The following is a 23,218-nucleotide window of genomic DNA, read 5'->3' as shown; positions in this document are numbered from 1 at the left end:
GATTAATCAAGGCAGCACAAGTAAGAAACTTAGTTGTACCCAAACACTGGAATGCTGTTCTAATTCTATTTAGTTTCAGATCATCACTGCTGTCCAATAAAGTTTATCCTTGCAGACATTTCAGTCCAGAGGGAGAGATTCATTCCAAATGTTACAATATTATGGTTATAACAGGCAAAGTGGGAACCATATTTTTCATTGTGTTCATGTTTCATCTTGGGAATAGCAGTTTCCACAAAATTAATGTGAAATATGCAGCAGCAAATACTGAAACTGAATAAATAGTCATTTTCTACAATTTTCCTGTCTTATTTGTTTGATATTTGTGATGAATAAGGATAGGAAGAGTTCAGGAATTCCGTAACACTAATACAATTGGTTATGCAGATAATATTAAGTTATTGTTTTATTGTACATCTTTAAGCACCACAAACATGTTTGGTCACAATATTCAATCACAGAGAGTACAGTAGTAATCGTTTTAATCAGCAATAACATGAATAACAGAAATATTTACAAAATACAATGGAATGGAAATAGTATCACAGAAATAGCAATAACATAATAGCATCCAAAATACGCATCAAGTGTTTTGTAGTATCCACGTCGCATATGGAGTTACTGCAACAAAGTGGACATCTTCCCCTTCAGAGTGCACTGCAATTCCAGACAGAATACCTTCACATATTAAAGGACTGCCTGCTAGAACCTGTGGATCAAAATATTACTTTGTAACTTGTTCTGCTTCAGTTCAAATTTTAGGATTCTGCAAATAGTGTATCAATGCAGTTACGCTATTTTTAGTTAGTAATCATAACACACATCTCCTGCACATGTGTTGATGCTTATTTATTGTAAGGAAATTATGCTTTGTTTTCAACACAACAGTTCATTCCCATTTAACGTAACAAATTATGGCCTTGACTAGTCCTTAAGATAATACATTTAATATGAATAATTTGAATAGAAGTTCACCACTGGCATTGTTTTTTATAGGACCTGACACCGTAAAGTGTTAAAACTGATTGCCTAGCTTCACAGGGGAATATAATGTGAAATAGTTAAGATCCATTAAAATATATGGTTCTATTTGTAAGTGGATAAAACTGTCTGGAATTATGCTGATTGAATGGGAGTGTGCCGTTCTTCTGCTTTAACACTTCTGCTTTTATGGCATTTGAGATTGTTATAAATTGCGCAACTATTTCTAACACAGTACAAGTGACAGGAGCTAAATTTTGGAATGAATTAATCAATTGCAAGTATTTTGGAATACAATGTGTGGATACATGAGGTAAAATGTAGGCCCAATTTCAGGTAAAGCAAAAGGCAATTTGTTGGTGGGAAACAGGAATCTGCAGTTTGTTTAAGGAAGATATTCAATGTAAAATTCTTTTACAGCACATACTTGAATACTGACAATGTGTATGGGATCCACTGTGGTCAGTCGAACAAGAGACATCAATTGCACAAAAAGAAAGAAATGGACACTCTTGTGTGACCGTCAAGAAAATGTAATCGTTTTATGACATATATTGTAATTGGACAGGTAAAAAACTACTCACCAAGTGGCAACAGGAGAACATAAAACAAGGTTATACTTATGCAGGCTTTCAGCGCCAGTGGCTCCTTCCAGCAGAAGGACTGAGGGGAAGGAAGAGGGGTGAAGGAAAAGGGCTGCAGAGCTTTAGGAAAAGGTGGTAAATTTCAGAAAACCAGAACTGCGGATCAGGGTAGTGTTACCGGACAGGATGAGAGGGAAAGACTCCTTTTACACATTCAAGACCAGTATAATACTGAGTGACAAGTTGTGTACTCTGAAGTTGTTTTTCAGAGAGATCAGCAGTACCAGTATTGGATGTGATGGCCAAGGAAATTTGCTTTTGAACTAGGCTGGTGTGGTAATTATGAAGACTGAGGTGAGAATGGTGGTGTATTGCTGAACAAATACAATTGCCTTGAATGAGAAGACTGTATGGGAGGGAACATTTGACATAGGAAGGAAGGCAACTCTCAAAATGTAAGTACTGCTGAATAGTTATAGGTTTAATGTGGACAGAAATGTGTAGCTGGCTTTCAGTGAGGACGAGATCAACATCAAGGAAAGTGACATGGGATTCAGAATAGAACCTTGTGAAACTTAATTGGGCGAAGGTATTTAAAGATTCCAGGAATTTAAACAGGTCAGCTTCACCATGAATCCGTATGGCAAAGATCTCATCAATGTATCTAAACCAAACAAGGTGCTGAAGGCTTATGGATGCCAGGAAAGCCCCTTGAAGTGACCCATGAAAAGGTTGGCACAGGAAAGAATCTTTCCTTCTCATCTTCTCAGGTAAGTCTCCTCTGACCCACAGTTCTGGGTGACTTGACCGAAATCTGTCCAGTTTCCTAAACTTCTCCAATTCTTTTCCTTCACTCCTCTTCCTTTCCCTTCAGCCCTTTTGCTGGAAGATGGAGCCACTGGCTCCAAAACTTGTATAAGTAAAACCTCCTTTTATGTGTGTGTTCCATCACCACTTGGCAAATAGTTTTTTTTTATTTGTCCAGTTACATTATATTGGCTACAGAGTGCAATAGAAATGTGTAAAACTCCTAACTAGCACATAATCAAAGAAAGATGTGTTACATTTCACATGATCTTGCTTAGAAAACCTCAAGAACTTGTTTCCAGAGCAGATCCATCCACAGCAAATTCAGGTGAAACGCCTTCTCTGAAGATGACAGATGCAGTGAGTATTGAGATATGTCTTGTGTTTGAAATGGGAATGAAGTCCAATGCTTCTGACAGAGCATAGGGGAATGATGCAGGAGACCCGCACAGCCATACTAGGCAAGGTCCTAATGGAGGTGGTTTGCTGTTGCCTTCCTCCAACAACGGGGCTGAATTATGATGAAGAAGATGACACAACAACACCCAGTCATTTCGGGGCAGGTGAAAATCCCTGACCCCACCAGGAATCGACCCCGGGACCCCGTGCTTGGGAAGCGAGAATGCTATTGCGAGTCCATGAGCTGTGGACCTTATGTTGGAAGATTAGAAAAGTATTGTAAGTCTGATTCAGATTTAGAAAGGATCTATTCTGGGATTTGCTAACTGCCAGACATTTAATTTACAGTATTAGGGAGCTTTAGTGATACAGCAAAGAAGAGATCTAAAATTTCCTGGCAGATTAAAACTGTGTGCAGGACCAGAACACAGATTTGTGACCTTTAATTTCATGTGCAGTGCTCTTATTAATCAAAACAGTGCACACTCCACAGCAGAGAGAGATATTCATTCAGGAAAAGTTTCTAGCCTATGAATATCTATATGCAACATGGCAAGCACCAAAATAAATATATCAATATTTTATCAACAGGCCTATTAACTACATCCCATACAGCCTTAGGAAGTTTATTTATGCCACAGAGGAATGTCTGTGTAGTTCTTATTTTAAAAGAAAAAAAGCAATCAATTTCCGTGATCACTAGATTGAGATTTATTTTAAACATCTTAGGATGAGCCTACAGAAGGGCGAATAATGTCCTAGGGAGGGGGGGGTAAATGATAAGCTGGTTGTGTGAAAAAATGTTTTCTTACCAGCACTGCTAATAATAATAATAATGCAAGTAGTAATAGTATGCACAGTAGTGCATATAAGCTCCAAGATGAATGGGAGAGGTGTTAATGAGGCCAAGCCAACTGAAGTGATAAGAACTGTCATTATCACCTCAAAAAGTCAATAGGTTTTTGACAAAGTGGTGGGGTAATATAAAGTAAGGCACCTTTTCCGCTGTGGATGAAAACTATTTCTGAATTATTAGCCAGTGAAGTCTGATAATACGCTTCCAACCTGTAAATATTAGTAAACCATGGGAAGGCAGAAGCAGAGTTAAATTACTACCAAAATCAATTTTTTAATTAGGAGTATGATGGAAAGCTGAAAAAAGAAAATATTTTAGGTGCTAATGAATTGGTCATTGATAACAACAATGCAGGAAAGTTATCAGACTCTACAGGATTTAAACTAAAATTCTGTATGGACCAGAACTATCTGTGTGCTAGTCAACAAAGACTGAACATCAATTTATTTATTTCAATAATGAAAATAAAATCGCTTTTGTAAGTGATGAGATTCAAATGACTGACCATAATCCTACTACACACAGTAGTTTCATGGCAAACTTCATATATGAGTCTACCTTTGAATCAGATTGATCTAAAAATTTTAACTTAAAAGTGAAGAAAAGAATATTGAAAGTGTTCCATGTCTAGGAACAGTTGCTACAGTCACATATCTACATTTAATACATACTCCACAATCCGCGTATCGTGTCTGATGGAGGGTACCTTGTACCACTACTAGTCATTCCCTTTCCTGTTCCATTCACAGAGTGCGTGGAACAAGACTGTATGTATGCCTTCTACAGGCCCTAATTTTTCTTATCTTCATGGTTCTTATGCAAAATGTATGTTGGCAGCAGTAGAATGATTCTGCAGTCAGCTTTAAGTGCTGGATCTCTCGATGTTTTCAATAGTGTTTCACCAGAGATTTCCATCTGAGTTAACAAATCATCTCTGTGATACTCACATGTTGATCAAACCTTCTGGTAACAAATGTAGTAGCATGCCTCTGAATTCCTTTGATGCCTTCCTGCAATCCGGTCTGGTTGAGATCTAAAACACTTAACAGTGCTCAAGAATGGCTCACACTAGCAGTCTATATGTGGTCTGCATTATGGATGAGCTACACTTTCTTAAAATTCTCCCAATAAACCAAAGTTGACTATTTGCCTTCCTACTACAATCCTTAAGTGACTGTTCCATTTCATATTGCTTTGCAATGTTATTTTGATATTTACCAACTAGAAATTTTGTGTAAGTAATCTTGTATCCTCCTACAGTCACTCAATAATGAACCATCCCATACACCACAGTGTCATCACCAGACAGTTGCAGATTACTGCTCAACATGTCTATCAGCTCATTTATGTATATAAAGAATAGAATGGTAATATCACACTTCTTCTCTGATGAACATTCACAACACGTACGACAGTGCTAGACAGTTTCAGTGAGTAGTTGGCCATAGAGAGACAAAACATAAAACATGTAGTTAGTAAGAGGAATTATGCAAGATTAATACACTTGTATGCAGCAGTCTGCCTAATAATGAAGCAAACTTTCTTTTTGATAAAATCTAAGAAATTAGAAATCATGGACCTCTCTAAATGTAAATAGAACATTATACAGTATAAAAAACAATCCTTAAAGTAAAAAGAACAGGATAGCAAAACTTGTTCTACCTTTTTTCTAAAATCAAAGTTTAATTTCAACTATAGGGAAAAAACTAAAGAAAACAATATAATTGACTTCAAGAAATTAAATATGGCATGGAGGTGCACCAAATTGGTGTAGAAGCTATTTTCATCTATATTACACTGAATTCCTAGCAACAAAACTGTAAAAGATTGTTTTGAATAATTACTTATAGAAAAGCTGACTCAAGTGGACTGAGGAATGAAGAAAGGAATGTGAGGTTCAACAAAAGAGACATAAAATAGGACACTACTTGAAAAGATTTAAAAGAAGCTAAATGTGATGGTAACAATAAGAGCATAAATCCTCTTGAATAAAAGTTCTCACAATATATGGAGCTTTTAGCTTATCAGACTTAATATTATTATTATATTGGTTATCTTTAAAGTAAAAGTTTTTACAGTAAAATGTTTATGTATACAGATACTGGTATATAACACTTTCAGAAGCTCACTCTAGAGCTCACCTGCTCATCACCGTCAGGTGATCTTTCACATTTAACGTGAAAGGTGTGGTTGATCCCTCGTTCTATCTCCACTACCCTGCTACACATTTCAGTGTGAACGGCACCTGTTATAAAAAGAAATCTAGTTATATTAGTCAGCGCCTTTTAAATGCCATATTTTTTTAAAAAATATCCTTATTAGCAGTTGTATCTGCTGATATAAAGAGGCAAAGTATAACACTTTTAAATATTGACTTCCACTAAGATCAGTAACAGAAAATTATATTTATGTGTGATGCACCTGTCTTGGTGCCCCAAATAAAAATGCCTTATTAACATATACAGATAAATTGGGCTCTAATATAATTGATGGAATCACTTGTGCTGTGGCAGCACACCAAATAGTTTAAGTATAACAAATTTATAACTGTAGTAGTATTAAAATATTCATGCAAAAGAAGACTGAAAAGTGAGGAAATATGTTTCACAAGAGGACTCTACAAAGACAAAGTTTTAGTGTGATTACAGACTTTCATGGCATATTCCAATGATGAAATCTTCTCGGGTGATCAGCTGAGTGGTCACTACCAATTGGCTGATCACCCAAAAGATTTCATCAAAGTTTTAGCCGCAAAACGTAATGGAGAGTTTTTTTGATTACTGGTTTTGTAACAGCATTATTTACAGAATTATGTATATTAATTTTATATAAATCAAACAATGGAAAATCCAGAATGGAATGTAACAATATTATGAATAGGAAAGTTGCTGCTCACCATATAGGGGAGGTGTTGGTGGCTTTAGTCGTGTGTGTGAGCTGCATTTGTGTGAGTGTGTGTTTGTGTGCCTGTCATCTATTTTTGGTGAAGGCCTTGCTGGCTGAAAGTTTTATTTGTGACAATTTTATATAAATTTATTTTGTGTTTGTGAACTAACATAATCTCCATTTTTGCAGGGATAAAATGTATAATGTGTCAACTAAGCCTCCATAATCACACTATTTAAGCCCAATGACCGTCCCTGAAAATAATTGTAACATTATCTTTTGTAAATAATTTCCATTAATTTCACCATTTATTATTGTATACCATTACCATTGGTCAATGATATTTAATTTATGAACTAATCTGGCAAAACAATTAGATTTGGAAATACTATAACATTACAATTTACTAGTGAAGTACCTCTAGTAACAGTCAATGGAATTTCTTTTTGTATAAATGGACAAGCATAGAAAGAGCAACAAATTTTTCAAAAATGGAAATCAAAGAGAGTAATATGAAGCTTGTGTACACATGTGATTTTGTACTATAATTTACGTGAGAGTGAGACTTGTCATTTTTGACCAAACCACAGTATTGTACTAAAAAGAGCAGCTCATTTTAAAGCTTTCAGCTGATACAGCAGTTGCACAAGAAGAGTATGCACAACTGTAAACTGCAGTCTCCGACATCAATGTTGGTAACAGATGAGAAGACAATATTACAGTCTGCATTCCAAATCAGTGTAAAGATCCATGAGATATTGCAAGTCAGCTGACTTAAGTCTAGTTGGAAATGCTGGCAACAGTTTGAACCACAATGTTCATTGCAAGGTGAGGATGATATAGAGCACAATTATGAGAATAATTCTCTCACTAACACGAAGACAAACTTGAGCAATGCGAGATCTGTGAGTTGTCACATACGCGTGCGATTATCCATATCACCACTTATTTGGTTGTGTCATATGCAGTATATATCTGTTGTTATGAGGCTTTTGGCACAGCCATTGCTCAGAAGTATTAATCAGACGAAGGTAGTATTTATACTTCATCAGAATCTTCAATGCTTTTGCCAAGTCCATTTTAGATACTATTAAGTCACATTGTTATAAGACTATGCATTTGTATCTCCAATATTAAAGAGGAGTAATTATAAAAGTATGAAAGGAAAATTAAGTTGAGGAAACTAGTAAATATGGGACAGAATTTATGGCCATTACATATGATCAGAAGGCAAAAAGTTTAGTACTACTGATAGACACGTAAAAGTAAAAGTGATGATATTATCCTAGCTTTCCAAACTGTTAGTTGGTTCCTTGGTGAGAAAGAAGGACAGAGAGGGGAAGGTAAAAATGAAAGGCAGCCTACCCAGTCCCCAACATGAGAAAGACCCACCCCACTGTTGGTTTCTGAAGACATAATAAACATTTTGCCTCCAAAAGATAAGTATTCCCTAGCCATTCAGTCTCACATTTATTTTACAAAAGTATGCAGACTCAACCATAATACTTTATGTGTGGAGACTTTAGCATTAATTTCTGTCTGATAGTACTGCTGGAAGACAACTGGAGTTCTTGCTTGCACAGTGTTGAATTATTTCATACAGAATCATTCCCTGTGAGGACTGAAGGTCACATCACAATTTTCTTTAGTCATCAATCTTTTGACTCTCTTTAATAGTTGTTGCCTAATTTAGACTTGGCTGACGTCGGTCATATGGATGTAAAAGCAACAGTAAATGGTTTACCTGGCAGTGCTTATTAATCTTAAGACTAAGCCTTCTATGACATTAGATTTAAATACAAAAAGAAAAGTATTACAGTATTTATAAATCTTAACATGACAGTGAGCAAGATACATTAACCTGCAGACAGGCACAATTAAAACACACTTGCATAAAGCTTTCGGCCACAGCCTTCATCAGCAAGAAAGAAACGCAACGTTCTTACAAACAAGCAAGCACACCCCATTCACACGTAACTGCCAACTCCAGCATCTTGAGCTGAATTGCAACTATCACATGTCATGCAAGTAGCAATTTGGATGGGATGAGGAAGAGTGTTACGTGTGGTGAGAGATATGAACACTGTCTGGCAGATTGTGCAGGGGCTAGAAGGCCAATAGGCAGCATGACAGGCGGCTGTGGGGCAGGGAGGTGGGGAAAAACAGAGCAAAAAGGGACAGGAGTGGGGAAAAATGGGCAGGTTTATTGCCAGATGGCGGGAAACAAAGAGTGTGGGAGGTGAGAATGGGGAGGAGGTGACTTTACTTTTAAGTAACAATAGAAAAGAATTCTGTGAATGCTGATAGTGGAAATATTACAAAAATTGATGTGTTTATGTTCCACTCTTTTAGCATGGTGATACTGTTAGTATTTGAGTGCTGATTTCCGGTCAACAAGATACTAAGCAGAGCTACCGCGCATAGCACTCACTCTGTGGTGCAACAAATAGCTTCTGTGACTATGATCAGGAAGATTGCAGGTTTGAGTCCTGGAAGGGTAATAAATTTCTAAAAGTTTTACATGAAATATGAAAATAATGTTAGGAAGAACTGATTGTAGCAGTTGTTTCGATGATAGGACGTATTGTGTATAGCTTTGATTTAATGTTAGTTTGAGAAATGAACTACAGAGGATAAATGTTTCGACTTTGCTTACAAACAGTTCACTTTTTTGGAAGGCATTGGTAATAGTGTAGATATCACAATACTCCCACAGTACACCAAGGTGTAGGAGATTGAGGTTTTGTATGTGGAGAGATATAAAGCATGTACAATATGCAGGTGCCACAAACATAAGGGCTGTGATGTTTGTGAGTTTAAACTAATGTTAGTGATAAGCTAATGTTAGTGATGATGAAATGAAATGTCGTTTGGCTAGGGCCTCCCGTCAGGTAGACTGGCCACCTGGTGCAAGTCTTTCTAGGTGATGCCACTTCGGCGACTTGTGTGTCGATGGGGATGAGATGATGATGAAGACAACACAACACCCAGTCCCTGAATGGAGAAAATCTCTGACCTAGCTGTGAATCGAACCCAGCCCCTGTTGCATGGCATTCCGTCATGGTGACCAACCAGCTATCAAGGTGGACGATAGTGATGATGAATTATGGCAGAGGGCACTAAAAAGCAAGGTCTTCAACACCCTTGCATTAATGATTTACCGATGAATATCATGAAAATATGTGGAAAAAGGCCTATGAAACTGAAAATCAAGTTTCATCGCCCCCCACAAGAATCGTAAGGCAACCACAGTAAGATGAGCTTCAGAAAAGCCCGTAATAAAATCCCAAGGAGATGCAGCAGAATAACTAGATAAAATCATGGATAAAACACCTGTAAAACATGTTTAAAAAAGGGACAGATAAAGCTACTGGACAACTACTTATAAATAATAAGTGACCCATCCACTCTGTGATACATTAAGATCTCACACCCAATATTTTGGGAAGAATTCTGGATATCACACAAAATCTTAAAACACGAACAATACTCATTATCAGTTAGAATAGAGGGCAGATCCTTTGGGAGACACATTTCAACTCTCAGGTCGTCATATACAACACACTCAGTTAAAATATGTTGTATTGACAGCGGTGTCCTGCATCTGACATACTGGAAGCTCCACTGGCCAATGGACAATGTCCCACTCTAAGCCATAGAAGGGCCACTTCTTCAGACCATTGTGAATGGTAGCACTGAAGTTTTTATGTAATGTAATTTATTATTCCTCACTTCCAGCCACTGAGCCTCCCATGTACACATGACCTTCCAGGTCACAAATGAATGTGACAGCCTGCAGGGGGACTGAACAGTGAGGAGGAGGAGAATGGGAACAATCCTCAAGTGCTTTATCTGAAAACTACCTTGAGCAGTTAAACAGAGAACCAACTTCTGGTGACAAACAGACCCGAACTATTTGTAACAGTTAACGCAGAACAGGGAATCAGCAATCATAAAGCGGTTACTGCATCGATGATTTCAGCCATAAATGGAAATATTAAAAAAAGGTAGGAAGATTTTTCTGTTTAGCAAAAGTGACAAAAAGCAGATTTCAGAGTACCTGATGGCTCAAAACAAAAGTTTTGTCTCAAGATAGATAGTGTTGAGGATCAGTGGACAAAGTTCAAAACCATCGTACAATATGCATTAGATGAGTATGTGCTAAGCAAGATTGTAAGAGATGGAAAAAAGCCACTGTGGTACAACAACCGAGTTAGAAAACGGCTGTGGAAGCAAAGGGAACTTCACAGCAAACATAAACATAGCCAAAGCCTTGCAGACAAACAAAAATTACGCGAAGCGAAATTTAGTGTGAAGAGGGCTATGGGAGAGGCATTCAATGAATTCGAAAGTAAAGTTCTATGTACTGACTTGGCAGAAAATCCTAAGAAATTTTGGTCTTATGTCAAAGCGGTAGGTGGATCAAAACAAAATGTCCAGACACTCTGTGACCAAAATGGTACTGAAGCAGAGGATGACAGACTAAAGGCCGAAATACTAAATGTCTTTTTCCAAAGCTGTTTCACAGAGGAAGGCTGCATTTTAGTTCCTTCTCTAGATTGTCGCACAGATGACAAAATGGTAGATATCGAAATAGACGAGAGAGGGATAGAGAAACAATTAAAATTGCTCAAAAGAGGAAAGGCCGCTGGACCTAATGGGATACCAGTTCAATTTTACACAGAGTACGCGAAGGAACTTGGCCCCCTTCTTGCAGCGGTGTTCTGTAGGTCTCTAGAAGAGCGTAGCGTTCCAAAGGATTGGAAAAGGGCACAGGTCATCCCCGTTTTCAAGAAGGGATGTCTAACAGATGTGCAGAACTATAGACCAATATCTCTAACGTCGATCAGTTGTAGAATTTTGGAACACGTATTATGTTAGCGTATAATGACTTTTCTGGAGACTAGAAATCTACTCTGTAGGAATCAGCATGGGTTTCGAAAAAGACGATCGTGTGAAACCCAGCTCGCACTATTTGTCCACGAGACTCAGAGGGCCATAGACACGGGTTCCCAGGTAGATGCTGTGTTTCTTGACTTCTGCAAGGTGTTAGATACAGTTCCTCACAGTTGTTTAATGAACAAAGTAAGAGCATATGGACTATCAGACCAATTGTGTGATTGGATTGAAGAGTTCCTAGATAACAGAATGCAGCATGTCATTCTCAATGGAGAGAAGTCTTCCGAAGTAAGAGTGATTTCAGGTGTGCCGCAGGGGAGTGTCATAGGGCCGTTGCTATTCACAATATACATAAATGGCCTTGTGGATGACATTGGAAGTTCACTGAGGCTTTTTGCGGATGATGCTGTGGTATATTGAGAGGTTGTAACAATGGAAAATTGTACTGAAATGCAGGAGGATCTGCAGCGAATTGACGCATGGTGCAGGGAATGGCAATTGAATCTCAATGTAGACAAGTGTAATGTGCTGCAAATACACAGAAAGAAAGATCCCTTATCATTTAGCTACAATATAACAGGTCAGCAACTGGAAGCAGTTAATTCCGTAAATTATCTGTGAGTATGCATTAGGAGTGATTTAAAATGGAATGATCATATAAAGTTGATTGTCGGTAAAGCAGATGACAGACTGAGATTCATCGGAAGAATCCTAAGGAAATGCAATCCGAAAACAAAGGAAGTAGGTTACAGTACGCTTGTTCGCCCACTGCTTGAATACTGCTCAGCAGTGTGGGATTCGTACCAGATAGGGTTGATAGAAGAGATAGAGAAGATCCAACAGAGAGCAGTGCGCTTCGTTACAGGATCATTTAGTAATCACAAAAGCGTTACGGAGATGATAAACTCCAGTGGAAGACTCTGCAGGAGAGACGCTCAGTAGCTCAGTACGGGCTTTTGTTGAAGTTTCGAGAACATACCTTCACCGAGGAGTCAAGCAGTATATTGCTCCCTCCTACGTATATCTCTCGAAGAGACCATGAGGATAAAATCAGAGAGATTAGAGCCCATACAGAGGCATACCGACAATCCTTCTTTCCACAAACAATACGAGACTGGAATAGAAGGGAGAACCAATAGAGGTACTCAAGGTACCCTCTGCCACACACCGTCAGGTGGGTTGCGGAGTATGGATGTAGATGTAGAAGTAAAAAAGAAGGAAAGTGTCCTGCACTTGCACCATCCGATCCGTTGTGCACATTGTCCAATAACAAGAAGAGCCCTTTGAGAATCTAAGCAGATGAGGAATATCTCGTTATGACGCCATCTCATCTGCTCTGTTGTCCACAGGATAGCAAACAATTCTATGTAATAAACTGAAAACTGCTCTGGGAGCCCAATCCTGAGGACATTGTTGGCGAACACGTCAGAACAGCTGAGAAAATCACCCTGTTTAGAACCATCCGTGCATACAGTAATAAAATCTGGATGGCTGTGTAAAATCTCATTAAATTTAATTTCAAATATATAGTCTGGGGTACAATGCTTCCTGTAACAAGTCAGTTCTCAAAGCAGTTTAGGCCTTACTAGAAGCCAGGAGGATGCCCTACTTCACCCCCCGGCTTTAGACATTGATGCCCTCGCCCCCTTTCTAACAACACAAGGCTCTCCCTTGCATTGGTCCCAAATGGCCTTGTTGGTTGGGGCTGATGATCAAACAGCCGTTCCAGTGGCAGCTGTACAACATAGCTGGATGCTGGCAATGTAGGAACAGATAATGCCCTATATGCTTGGCATACCACGAGATGACAACGTTGAATAGACAACGCAGGCTCACCAGCCTCTGCACACAAGCTAACAACGGGGCTCATGCGATAGGCCCCTGTTGACAGCCTGATACCCTCGTGGTGAACTGTATCCAGCATTTCGAGATATGAAGGCCCATAAATCTGGCATCCATATTCAAGCTGGAATCACACCGTGGCCTTAGAAAGTTGAAGCAGACATGCCCTATCGTTTCCCCAAGACCTATAGCTGACATATTTAAGGATGTTTAAGGCCTTGAGACAGTTTCAGTTCTTTAAGGTGTGGAAACTATGTTAACCTGTCATCAAAAGTAAAGTCCAGACACTTCACCTTTTTCTTGAAAGTGAGAATGGTGCCCCCAGTTTTAAAACGTACAAATTAAACAGGCTGCAGGAACAATTAAAATCAACACAAACTGTTTTCTCCAAAGAGAATTTAAAACCTGGTGTGTAAGACTATTCCTCCAACTGCTTGATCATCAGCTGCAATTGTTGAGTTGCCATTACAAGGCTGCAAGATGCACAGAAGATGGAGAAGTAATCCACAAACAAGGAACGTCACACTGTGGACATAATACTGTTTATTGCTGTGGCGAATGACTTGATGCTTGAAACACTCTCTTGAGGGACACCATTCTCCTGCATAAAATGGTCAGACAGGACATTCCCAACCTTGCGTGGAAAATATCAGTCAGAGAGAAAGGACCATATGAAGGTGGGTAGATGTCCATGGAATCCCCACTGACAGAGCCGTGACAAAATATTGTGCCTCCAGGTATTATCGTAGACCTTTTCCAAATTGAAGAAAACACTGGTAAGATGTTAATTGCAAAGGAAATCTTGTTGAATTGCTGCTTCGAGCAGTGTCAGGTTATTGAGTGTGGAGTGATACCTTTTGAACCCACACTGGGAGCAACTGTGTAGGGACCTGGTTTGGAGAACCCACACTTGGCACCAGTTGACCATACACTCCAGTGTCTTTCCTATGCAGCTTGTCAGACTAATACTACAATAACTACTGAGGCCTGTCCAATCACTCCATGGTTTTAAAATTGGGAGTAAAATAGACTTTTTCCACAAGTTGGGAAAGTCACCTGTCATCCAAATTTCATTAAAGAGCTGGAGGAGGACCTCTTTTGACCATTGGTCCAACTGTTTCAGTATGCTGTAGATTATCAAGTTGTTTCCAGGGATTGTGTCACAACCTACTGACAATTCAGGATCCAGCTCCCTCAAAAGAAAGGCCGGTTGTATTCCTTGATGTTGGTGGAATGGAAATCAAAATCAGCCTTCTCCTATGTCTCCTGATTTCAAAGGAAAGTGGGATCCTGGCTAGACTCAGCCATGGTGACCTTGTATGATTCAACCATTGTCTGAACTATGTCTCTCAGCCATGTTATGAGAGACCCCTGTATTTTTATAGCTGCTATTGGCAGTCAAGAGTTGTACCTTGAGATCCTCCTGATGGCTTCCCATACTTTACCTGGAGTTGTGGACATGTTTATGGAGTTCATAAACTCTTGCCAAGACCTCTGCTTACTCTCCTGTGTTATTCGCCTCACCTTTACATGTGCCATTAGAAAGTTTGCAAGATTCTCATCTGTAGTCCATCAATTGAATCTGTGCATAGCCTCCCTCCTGTGCCTGATTCCAGAACGACATTCATCATTCCACCAAGGGACAAGTTGCCTCCCAGGCATTTCCATTGACTTTGGGATGGATGTATCAGCGGCATGGTGAATCACAGATGTAATGTGAGCCATCCAGTTCTGGACACCATCACACTGCTCAAAATGACTAACTGCCTGTAGAGCATCCAGTTAGCCTTTTTGAACAACCATCTTGGTGGCTTCCTTTCAAGATCTGACCCATCAGGCAGATGGATCCAGATAGGGTAGTGGTCACTACTATGAAGGACGTCACCCACTGCCTTCTGAGCAGAGTCAGCAAGGGATGACGAGCTTAGTGGTGCTAAAATGTGTAGCTTGGCTCAGGTTCATCAGTATGATGTTTGTGTATCAGATCAAGTACCTCACCTTTGGGGCATGTGGTGTTAGAATCCCATAGTGTACTTTATGCATTGAAGTCTTCTTTTAGGGGTATGGGGTAGTTCATCAAGAAGGTGAGTGAGGACCCCTCTGTTACGAGGCTCTTGGAGTGGTAGGTACACAGAGCACACTGTGACGGCAACGTGAGCTACTGTCCAAACAGCAACAGCTTGTAGTGTTGTGGTTAAAGGAAGAGGCGAAGAATGAAAAGTGTCCTTGACAAACACTACAACCTCACATTTCACCCTGTCACCAGTAAGGTTGTCTTTTCTGTAAAAGTGATAGCCTCCAATTACAGGTGTGTCAGTGTCTTTAAAATGAGTTGCTTGAAGACAGAGACAGAAGGGTCTGTCCTGTACAAGGCATCTCAATTACTCCATATGAGTCCTCTATGCATTTGTATTCCATTGCAGTATGGGAGCCATTTCATCAGTTTGGTCTTGATTTACCCCTCCACTTGCGCCGGGATGGTGAGGCGCTTGTAGAGCAAGATGAGGTGGAGGGGCTGTCTGGATCTGGTGATGAGGCATCAAAGTCCATGGTGTTCCTTTCATCAGTCAGAGATGCCAGAATGACATTTGACGATGCCCAGGACAGCTTTCAACCCAAATGCTGAGAACCTTTCCTGGCAAAGATGAGCGGGAAAGGGGGCAATGAGAGACACTTTTCTTTGAAGAAAGTGATCATTGGGAGGCACTTTGCGTTTGGGGTGCCTTTGGGATCTTACTGTGAATGCATTACTGGTCTCTTCCGTCATAGCTGCCTGGATTGCTACGTCGTTAACTGTGCTTTGGCACATGCAGGTGCAAGTACAGGTGCTGGTGGTTTATAATAGTATGCTGGATGTTGTCTGTGTTGAAGCATCAACCTTAGGAACTGGTTTTTGCCCCAAGGAAGCATAAGAAGAGGCAAAGACAGGGGGTTTCATTGCCTTATATTCCTTTTTGGCTTCCATGTAGGGGATCCGCTTGGTTACTTTTATTTCCTGAATTTTGCATTCCTCTGCAAAAACAGGGCAGTCTCTGCTCCAGACTGAGTGGCTCCCAGAACAGTTAATACAGACTGCTAGAGATGGAGAATCAGTCCCAGTGTCATGGGCTGCCTTCCCACACCCCCCACTGGTCACTTTGCCTCTGCAACTCAATGTTGTATGGCCAAAATGCTGGCATTTAAAGCAGCGCATAGGATTAGGTAAGTCAGAGGAAACTTGCCATGATGTGTTAAGGTAGTGACACAATTGAAGGTCACAATGAAAGTGGCAGTCTTCTCAATTTCTCTGTTATTCTTATGTGTCCTTTGTTCCACATCTATTATCCCCTGTGATGCCCATATTTGTTTGATTTCGGCAATGTCGATGTCAATAATATCATGGCAGGTGTCACACCTTTACTGGAGTTAAGGGAGTTATGCAATTCAGCTATAACGTTATACTTCCACAATTTTTGTGGCTTCCTAAGTAGTTCCACCTGCTTTGAATGGTTAGTCTCGACCAGAAAGGAACCATTTTGCAACCGCTTAATAGACTAGTGTATCAGAAAGCACTACAAATCCTTTACGGACACTTTTTCAAATGTCCCCTCCGTCCTCTTGAAGACTACAATGACATTCTGGTTCATGACTCCTAGAACCCTGTTACTAACAACAGGAGCACTAGCCTCCGTCATTCTGCTTGGTGAATGGGTGTGATAATTCCCAGGCAGTACACCCTTCCTGCTGGAAGGAGAAGAAGAAGATTTCGAGGTTTCTATCTCAGTCCCACCAAGTAGCTAGGCAAATAAGGCTACACTGAGACAGAGCCCCGCATGCCTGAGTAAGCCTTATACAACAGAGTTGCGGCAGGTTTCCCAGAGGTTGCCTGCTAACTACTCGTTAGACCTCAACAGCCATGCATCTCATTGGCATTCAGCACGCCTTGAGGTTGAGGTTTTTTTTTTTTACAGAGGTTTGTTCCGTCATCGTGATCTGGGCGGCCATGCCGAGATTCTCATTCCCTGTGACACACAACGTTCCACCGCCACAACACATGGTGGTCGCTGAAGCGTGCCCAGAGCTTACAGTGACAGAGGACTGGCAGTGCTTACCAGTCCTCAGCTCAGGAAACCCGGGGTCACCAAGCCTGTTCTCAGCAAACGAAAGTTGAACCCTGAGAGCCTAACGTTAGCATCTGAAGCAGACTTACTTCATCTTTATGTAAGATGATGAAACTTCAAAAGCTTAAAAAAAAGGATCCTAGCTGGACAGTACAAAGAAAAAAAACCTTGTTTCTAATAAAGTACAAAATGTGTGGTCACATTAACTAGAAAATATCTTTTCAGTGTGACATGTGTGAACAGTCATTGTAAATGTAAGAGCATGTAAATGCAATGACAACACAATAATGCTCCACTCCTAATTGGTGTGGTGAAATTTCATAATTGTGATTTGGTTTTCATATGAAAGGACTGTCAATTTGTTTTATAAATAAGTTAAAATAATATTGCAACCTAGATTCAAACCCGTGACCAATGAACATCATCTTATAATATTCAACAGTCCACTGCCCTACCAACAGAGCTACCAGTGATGTGCAACTAAGAGCGTGTATCAATAATTTTTACTAACAGTTTAATTTTTTTGACTAACACTGTCCTTGTTTGTAATAGTGGGAAAGCACATCTTGGAGATAAATTAATGTCAACTTCAGAGTGCAAGACATTTTTAATTAAGCAAGGGAACTTGGGCATCAACACGGTGGCACTTTGTAAGTACAGGGCAACCAGTTTTTTTTTTTTTTTTGCACCTTTTCATTTTTTGAAACACACAAAAACAATTTTTCAAGAGTATTTATGGATGTATTAGTACAGTGTGGACCTACACACCATTTGTAAACCTGTTTCCGAAATGTAAATTCTAAAACAAGATATCACTGTTTATTAGCTTTATGGCAGGAGGAGCAGTAATCTAGCCAATGCTGTCACAGACATCACCCGACTCGAATGGAGCATTTTTCGTTTCTGTATTTATAATAGAATATTGAAAGTCAAGAGGGAAAAAAGCATGTTATGACCATAAAATGACATAATTAATCATTTAATACATTTACGGTAAACAGTCAAACACCTTATTATGAGAGTGGAGAATGTGTTGTATGAATAACTCCCACTGCACAGTTCAGTAAAGCTGGTGGTGGAGTGGAGGATCAAGATGGCTTAGGTAGTTAAGCAACTGCTGAAGTCAGGCGTGTTATTTTCAGCTGCTTGTTGTGCCAAAGGGTGGTCTATTTTGCACTTGGCCACAGTTTGGCAGTGGCCATCCATCCTGGTGGACAGCTGGTTGGTAGTCATACCAATATAAAAAAACTGTGCAATGACTGCAGCGGAACAGGCAAATGACATGGCTGCTTTCACAGGTGGCTTGGTCCCTGATGGGGTAGGATAAACCTGTGTCAGGACTGGAATAGAAAGTGCTGGATGGGTGGACTGGGCAGATCTTGTACCTGTGTCTTCCATAGGGATATGCTCCATGTGGCAAGGTGCTGGAATTGGGATTGGAGAAGAGATGGAATATGATGTGCAGGTTGGTTGGGCAATGGAACACCACATGAGGAGGGGTGGGAAATATCTCAGGTAGGATGTCCCTCATTTCAGGGCATGATGACAGGTTATCAAAGCCCTAGTGAAGGATGTAATTCAGTTGTTCCATTCTGGGGTAGTACTGGGTGACAAAGGAGACGCTCCATTGTGGCTGGTTCTTGGCAGCAGTGGGAGGATTGGGGATGTGAGGGAAAATGGTAAGAGAGATCTGTTTATCGACTAGGTCTGGTGAGGTGACAAATTTGCAGTGATAAGAACGCCCTTGCTTAGAATCTGAGGGTCTTACCGAGGCCATCGTAGACGGGCACCATGCCCCAGACCTAGTCGGCAAACAGACCTCCCATGCCATTTCTCCTCACACCCTCAATCCTCCCACCATCCCCAAGAACCAGCCGCAGTGGAGTGTCCCCTTTGTCACCCAGTACTGCTCTGGACTGGAGCAACTGATCTACATCCTTCAGCAGGGCTTTGATTACTTATCATTATGCCCTGAAATGAGGGACATCCTACCCAGGATACTTCCCACCCCTCCTAAAGTAGTGTTCAATCACCCATCCAACCTCCACAACACCCTAGTCCATTCCTATGCCACTCCCAATCCCAACCCCTTGCCACAAGGATCATATTCCTGTGGAAGACCCAGGTGCAAAACCTGCCCAGTCCAATAACCCAGCAGTTCCCAATCCTGTCCTGTCACAGGTTTATCCCACCCCATCAGAGGTTGGGCTACCTGTGAAAGCAGCCATGTCATTTACGAGATCTACTGGATTCATCGCACAGTGTTTTATTTTTGTATGGCTACCAACCAGCTGTTCACCAGGATGAACAGCCACTGTCAAACTGTAGACAAGAGCAAAGTAGATCACCCTGTGGCACAACGTGCAGCTGAAGAAAACAAGCTTGACTTCAATGGCTGTTTCACTACCTGATCCCTCCTTCCAGCACCAGCTTTTCTAAACTGTGCAGAAGGGAATTATCCTTACAAGACATTCTCCACTCCCATAATTATCCCTGCCTCAACCTATGGTAGCATACTGACTCCACACCCTCCACCCAACAGTTTCCACCTACTCTGTCCTGTCATCGCCTCCCCATTCTCACCTCCCACCCTCTTTGTTTGCTACTCTCTGCCACTGTACCTGCATATCTTATCCTGCCATCTCCTATCTTGCTCTTTTTTCCCACCTCCCTCCCCCACTATGTCCTGACAGTGCACCTGTTGGCATTCTAGTCCCTGCACACACTGCCAGACAGCATTTGTCTCTTCTCTCTCCCTGTGTGTACACTTCTATCCCTTTCCCTTTTCTGCCACCTCCAGATTGGTGCTCGCATCGCATACGGCAACTGCATTCCGTCCCAAGATGCTGGAGTTGGCAGTCACATGCACATTTGGTGTGCTTGCTTGTGTGTATGACTGGTGTGTGCTTATTTTTTGCTGATGATGGCTGGGGCCAAAAACATCTTGTAAGTGTGTTTTAATTGTTCCTGTCTGCAACTTAATGTGTATTCTTTATCGTATGTAGCAGTTTATCTTTTCCTACAGTGTTCATATTTCTATCTGGCATTTCCATTGTTTGATAACATGACAGCTGTATTGTTTAGAGGTTACTTATGAGAGGAACAATAGGTACGAGATTTGGAAAGCATTAAGTCCAAGTTAAAATATCAATACTTTCTTAAACATATTTTAACAGCAAAAATTCTGCCCGTCCTTACAAAAAAAAAATCACACATAGATCGAAATGAAGTATGGATAACTCCTGAGACTGAATTATTTTGTGTTAGATGAAGAGTGTGGTATGTAATTCAGAGAATAACAATATTAGAGAAGGAAAGTTGCTACTCACCATGTAGCAGAGGTGCTGAGTCGCGATAGGCACAACGAAAAGATTCACACAATTATAGCTTTCGGCCATTAAGGCCTTTGTCAGCAATAGACACACACGCGCACACACACACACACACACACACACACACACACACACACACACACACATGCAAACGCAACTTGCACACATATCTGCAGTCTCAGACAGCTGAAACCACACTGCGAGCAGCAGCACCAGTGCATGATGGGAGTGGCGACCGGGTGGGGGTAAGGAGAAGGCTGGGGTCGGGAGGGGAAGTGATAGTATGGTTGGGGTGGCAGACAGTGAAGTGCTGCAGTTTAGATGGAGGGCAGGAGAGATGGTGGGGAGGGGGAGGGGGTTAGTAGCAGAAAGGAGAAAAATAGAAAGAAATTAAAAGACTGGGTGTAGCGGTGAAATGGGAACAGGAAGGCGGCTGGATGGGTGAGGACAGTGACTAACAAAGGTTGAGGCCAGGAGGGTTACAGGATTGTTGGATGTATTGCAGGGAAAGTTCCCAACTGCGCAATTCAGAAAAGCTGGTGTTGGTGGGAAGGATCAATATGGCACAGGCTCCGAAGCAGTCATTGAGATTAGGGTTATCATGTTTGGCAGCGTGTTCGGCAACAGGGTGGTCCACTTGTTTTTTGGCCACAGTTTGTTGGTGGCCGTTCACGCAGACAGACAGCTTGTTGGTTGTCATGCCTACATAGAATGCAGCACAGTGGTTGCAGATTATCTTGTAAATCACATGACTGGTTTCACAGTTAGCCCTGCCTTTGATGGGATAGGTGATGTTAGTGACCGGACTGGAGTAGGTGGTGGTAGGAGGATGTATGGGACAGGTTTTGCATACCATTGTAATAGGCCTAGATGCAAAACCTGTCCAATACATCCTCCTACCACCACCTACTCCATTCCGGTCACTAACATCACCTATCCCATCAAAGGCAGGACTAACTGTGAAACCAGTCATGTGATTTACAAGATAATCTGCAACCACTGTGCTGCATTCTATGTAGGCATGACAACCAACAAGCTGTCTGTTTGCGTGAATGCCCACTGACAAACTGTGGCCAAAAAACAAATGGACCACCCTGTTGCTGAACACACAGCCAAACATGATATCCCTCATCTCAGTGACTGCTTCAGAGCCTGTGCCGTATGGATCCTTCCCACCAACACCAGCTTTTCTGAGCTGCGCAGTTGGGAAATTTCCTGCAATACATCCTACGTTCCCGAAACCCTCCTGGTTCAACCTCGTTAGTCACTGTCCTCACCCACTCAGCCGCCTCCCCATTCCCATTCCAGCACTACACAGCCGTCATTTCACTGCCTTTTTATTTCTCTCCTTTCCACTACTTACCCCACCCCTCCCCTCCCCACCTTCTCTCTTGCCCTCCATCTAAACTGCAGCACTTCACTGCGCACCACCCCCTCCATACTATCTCTCCTCCTTCCTGCCCCAGCCTCTTCCTTACCCCCACCCAGTCGCCACTGGCGCGCACGTGTGTGTGTGTGTGTGTGTGTGTGTGTGTGTGTGTGTGTGTGTGTGTATTGCTGACAGATGCCTTAATGGGCGAAAGCTATAATTGTGTGAATCTTTTTGTTATGCCTATATCGACTCAGCATCTCCACTATATGGTAAGTGGCAACTTTCCTTCTCTAATATTGTCAGAGAACAGTCTGTAACAGAGTGGTTAAATTCATTTACAACTAGTATTGCAAATACATACAGTTTGTTATAAAAAATTGAAAGACATTCACATTACATATGTAAAAAAAAAAAAAAAAGAGAGAGAGAGAGAGAGAGAGAAAGAAAAGAAAAAAACCACAAGAATCTAAGAATAAAGCAAATACAATACAGAAAGATATTAAATAAAATATTTTATTTTAAAAATGAGGTGAGTGAAATTCAGTTCCCTTACAATCCCTGTAACAGAAATGATCACCTGTTAATATTGTTGGACTCAGTTCTGAGTGGCAATTTCACCATAGCCACAGCAAACAGTATAGTTATAAATAAACTAAATACAGCTAGTCTGGATTTACCTTGTCAGGCAATATATCCACTACTGACAGACTTCAGAAATAAAACTCTCAAGAATTAGGACGTTCAATCTGTAATTCTTCTGAATATGATGGTTTTTCAACAGAAAAAATAAAATGATCGTATGGCATTGCTGACCGGGAGGTCCCATCCAGGGAAGTTAGGCCACCGAGTGCGAGCCTTATTTCAGTCGACACCACATTGGGCTACTCATGTGCTGGTGATGAGGATGAAAGGATTATGAGGACAACACAACACCCAGTCCATGAGTGGAGAAAAATCTACAACCTGGCCGGGAATCAAACCCAGGCCCACTGCGTGGGAGGAATGCACATTACCTTCTTTTTTTTTTTAATCAGATTGACTTGGTATGTTCATGAAAATCAGACAACCATAGTCAAATCATCATTTAATATCAGCTGCAAAAAAAATCAACGAATTAGTTCAAGCACAAACAATTATTAAATTCTGAACGAGAAGACTAA

The 23,218-nt window shown here is 40.9% G+C and overlaps 1 protein-coding gene across 1 annotated transcript in view; it reads right to left on the bottom strand.

The window, feature by feature from the left end:
• Positions 1-420: 420 nt before the first annotated feature.
• LOC124798809 overlaps positions 421-23,218 on the bottom strand; it is a 128,367-nt gene continuing 105,569 nt past the window's right edge. Inside the window, exons 8-9 of the mRNA XM_047262342.1 lie at positions 5,769-5,872; positions 421-709 (exon numbers count right to left, since the gene is read on the bottom strand). Coding sequence (XP_047118298.1) covers positions 584-709; positions 5,769-5,872 — 230 coding nt within the window. The 3' untranslated portion in view covers positions 421-583. The remainder of the gene's footprint in view (positions 710-5,768; positions 5,873-23,218) is intronic.

The sequence above is a fragment of the Schistocerca piceifrons genome, chromosome 1 (assembly GCF_021461385.2).
Source record: "Schistocerca piceifrons isolate TAMUIC-IGC-003096 chromosome 1, iqSchPice1.1, whole genome shotgun sequence".
NCBI classification, from domain to species: domain Eukaryota; kingdom Metazoa; phylum Arthropoda; class Insecta; order Orthoptera; family Acrididae; genus Schistocerca; species Schistocerca piceifrons.
The sequence above is the reverse complement of the archived record's forward strand: the minus strand, read 5'-3'. Positions and strand labels throughout refer to the sequence as shown.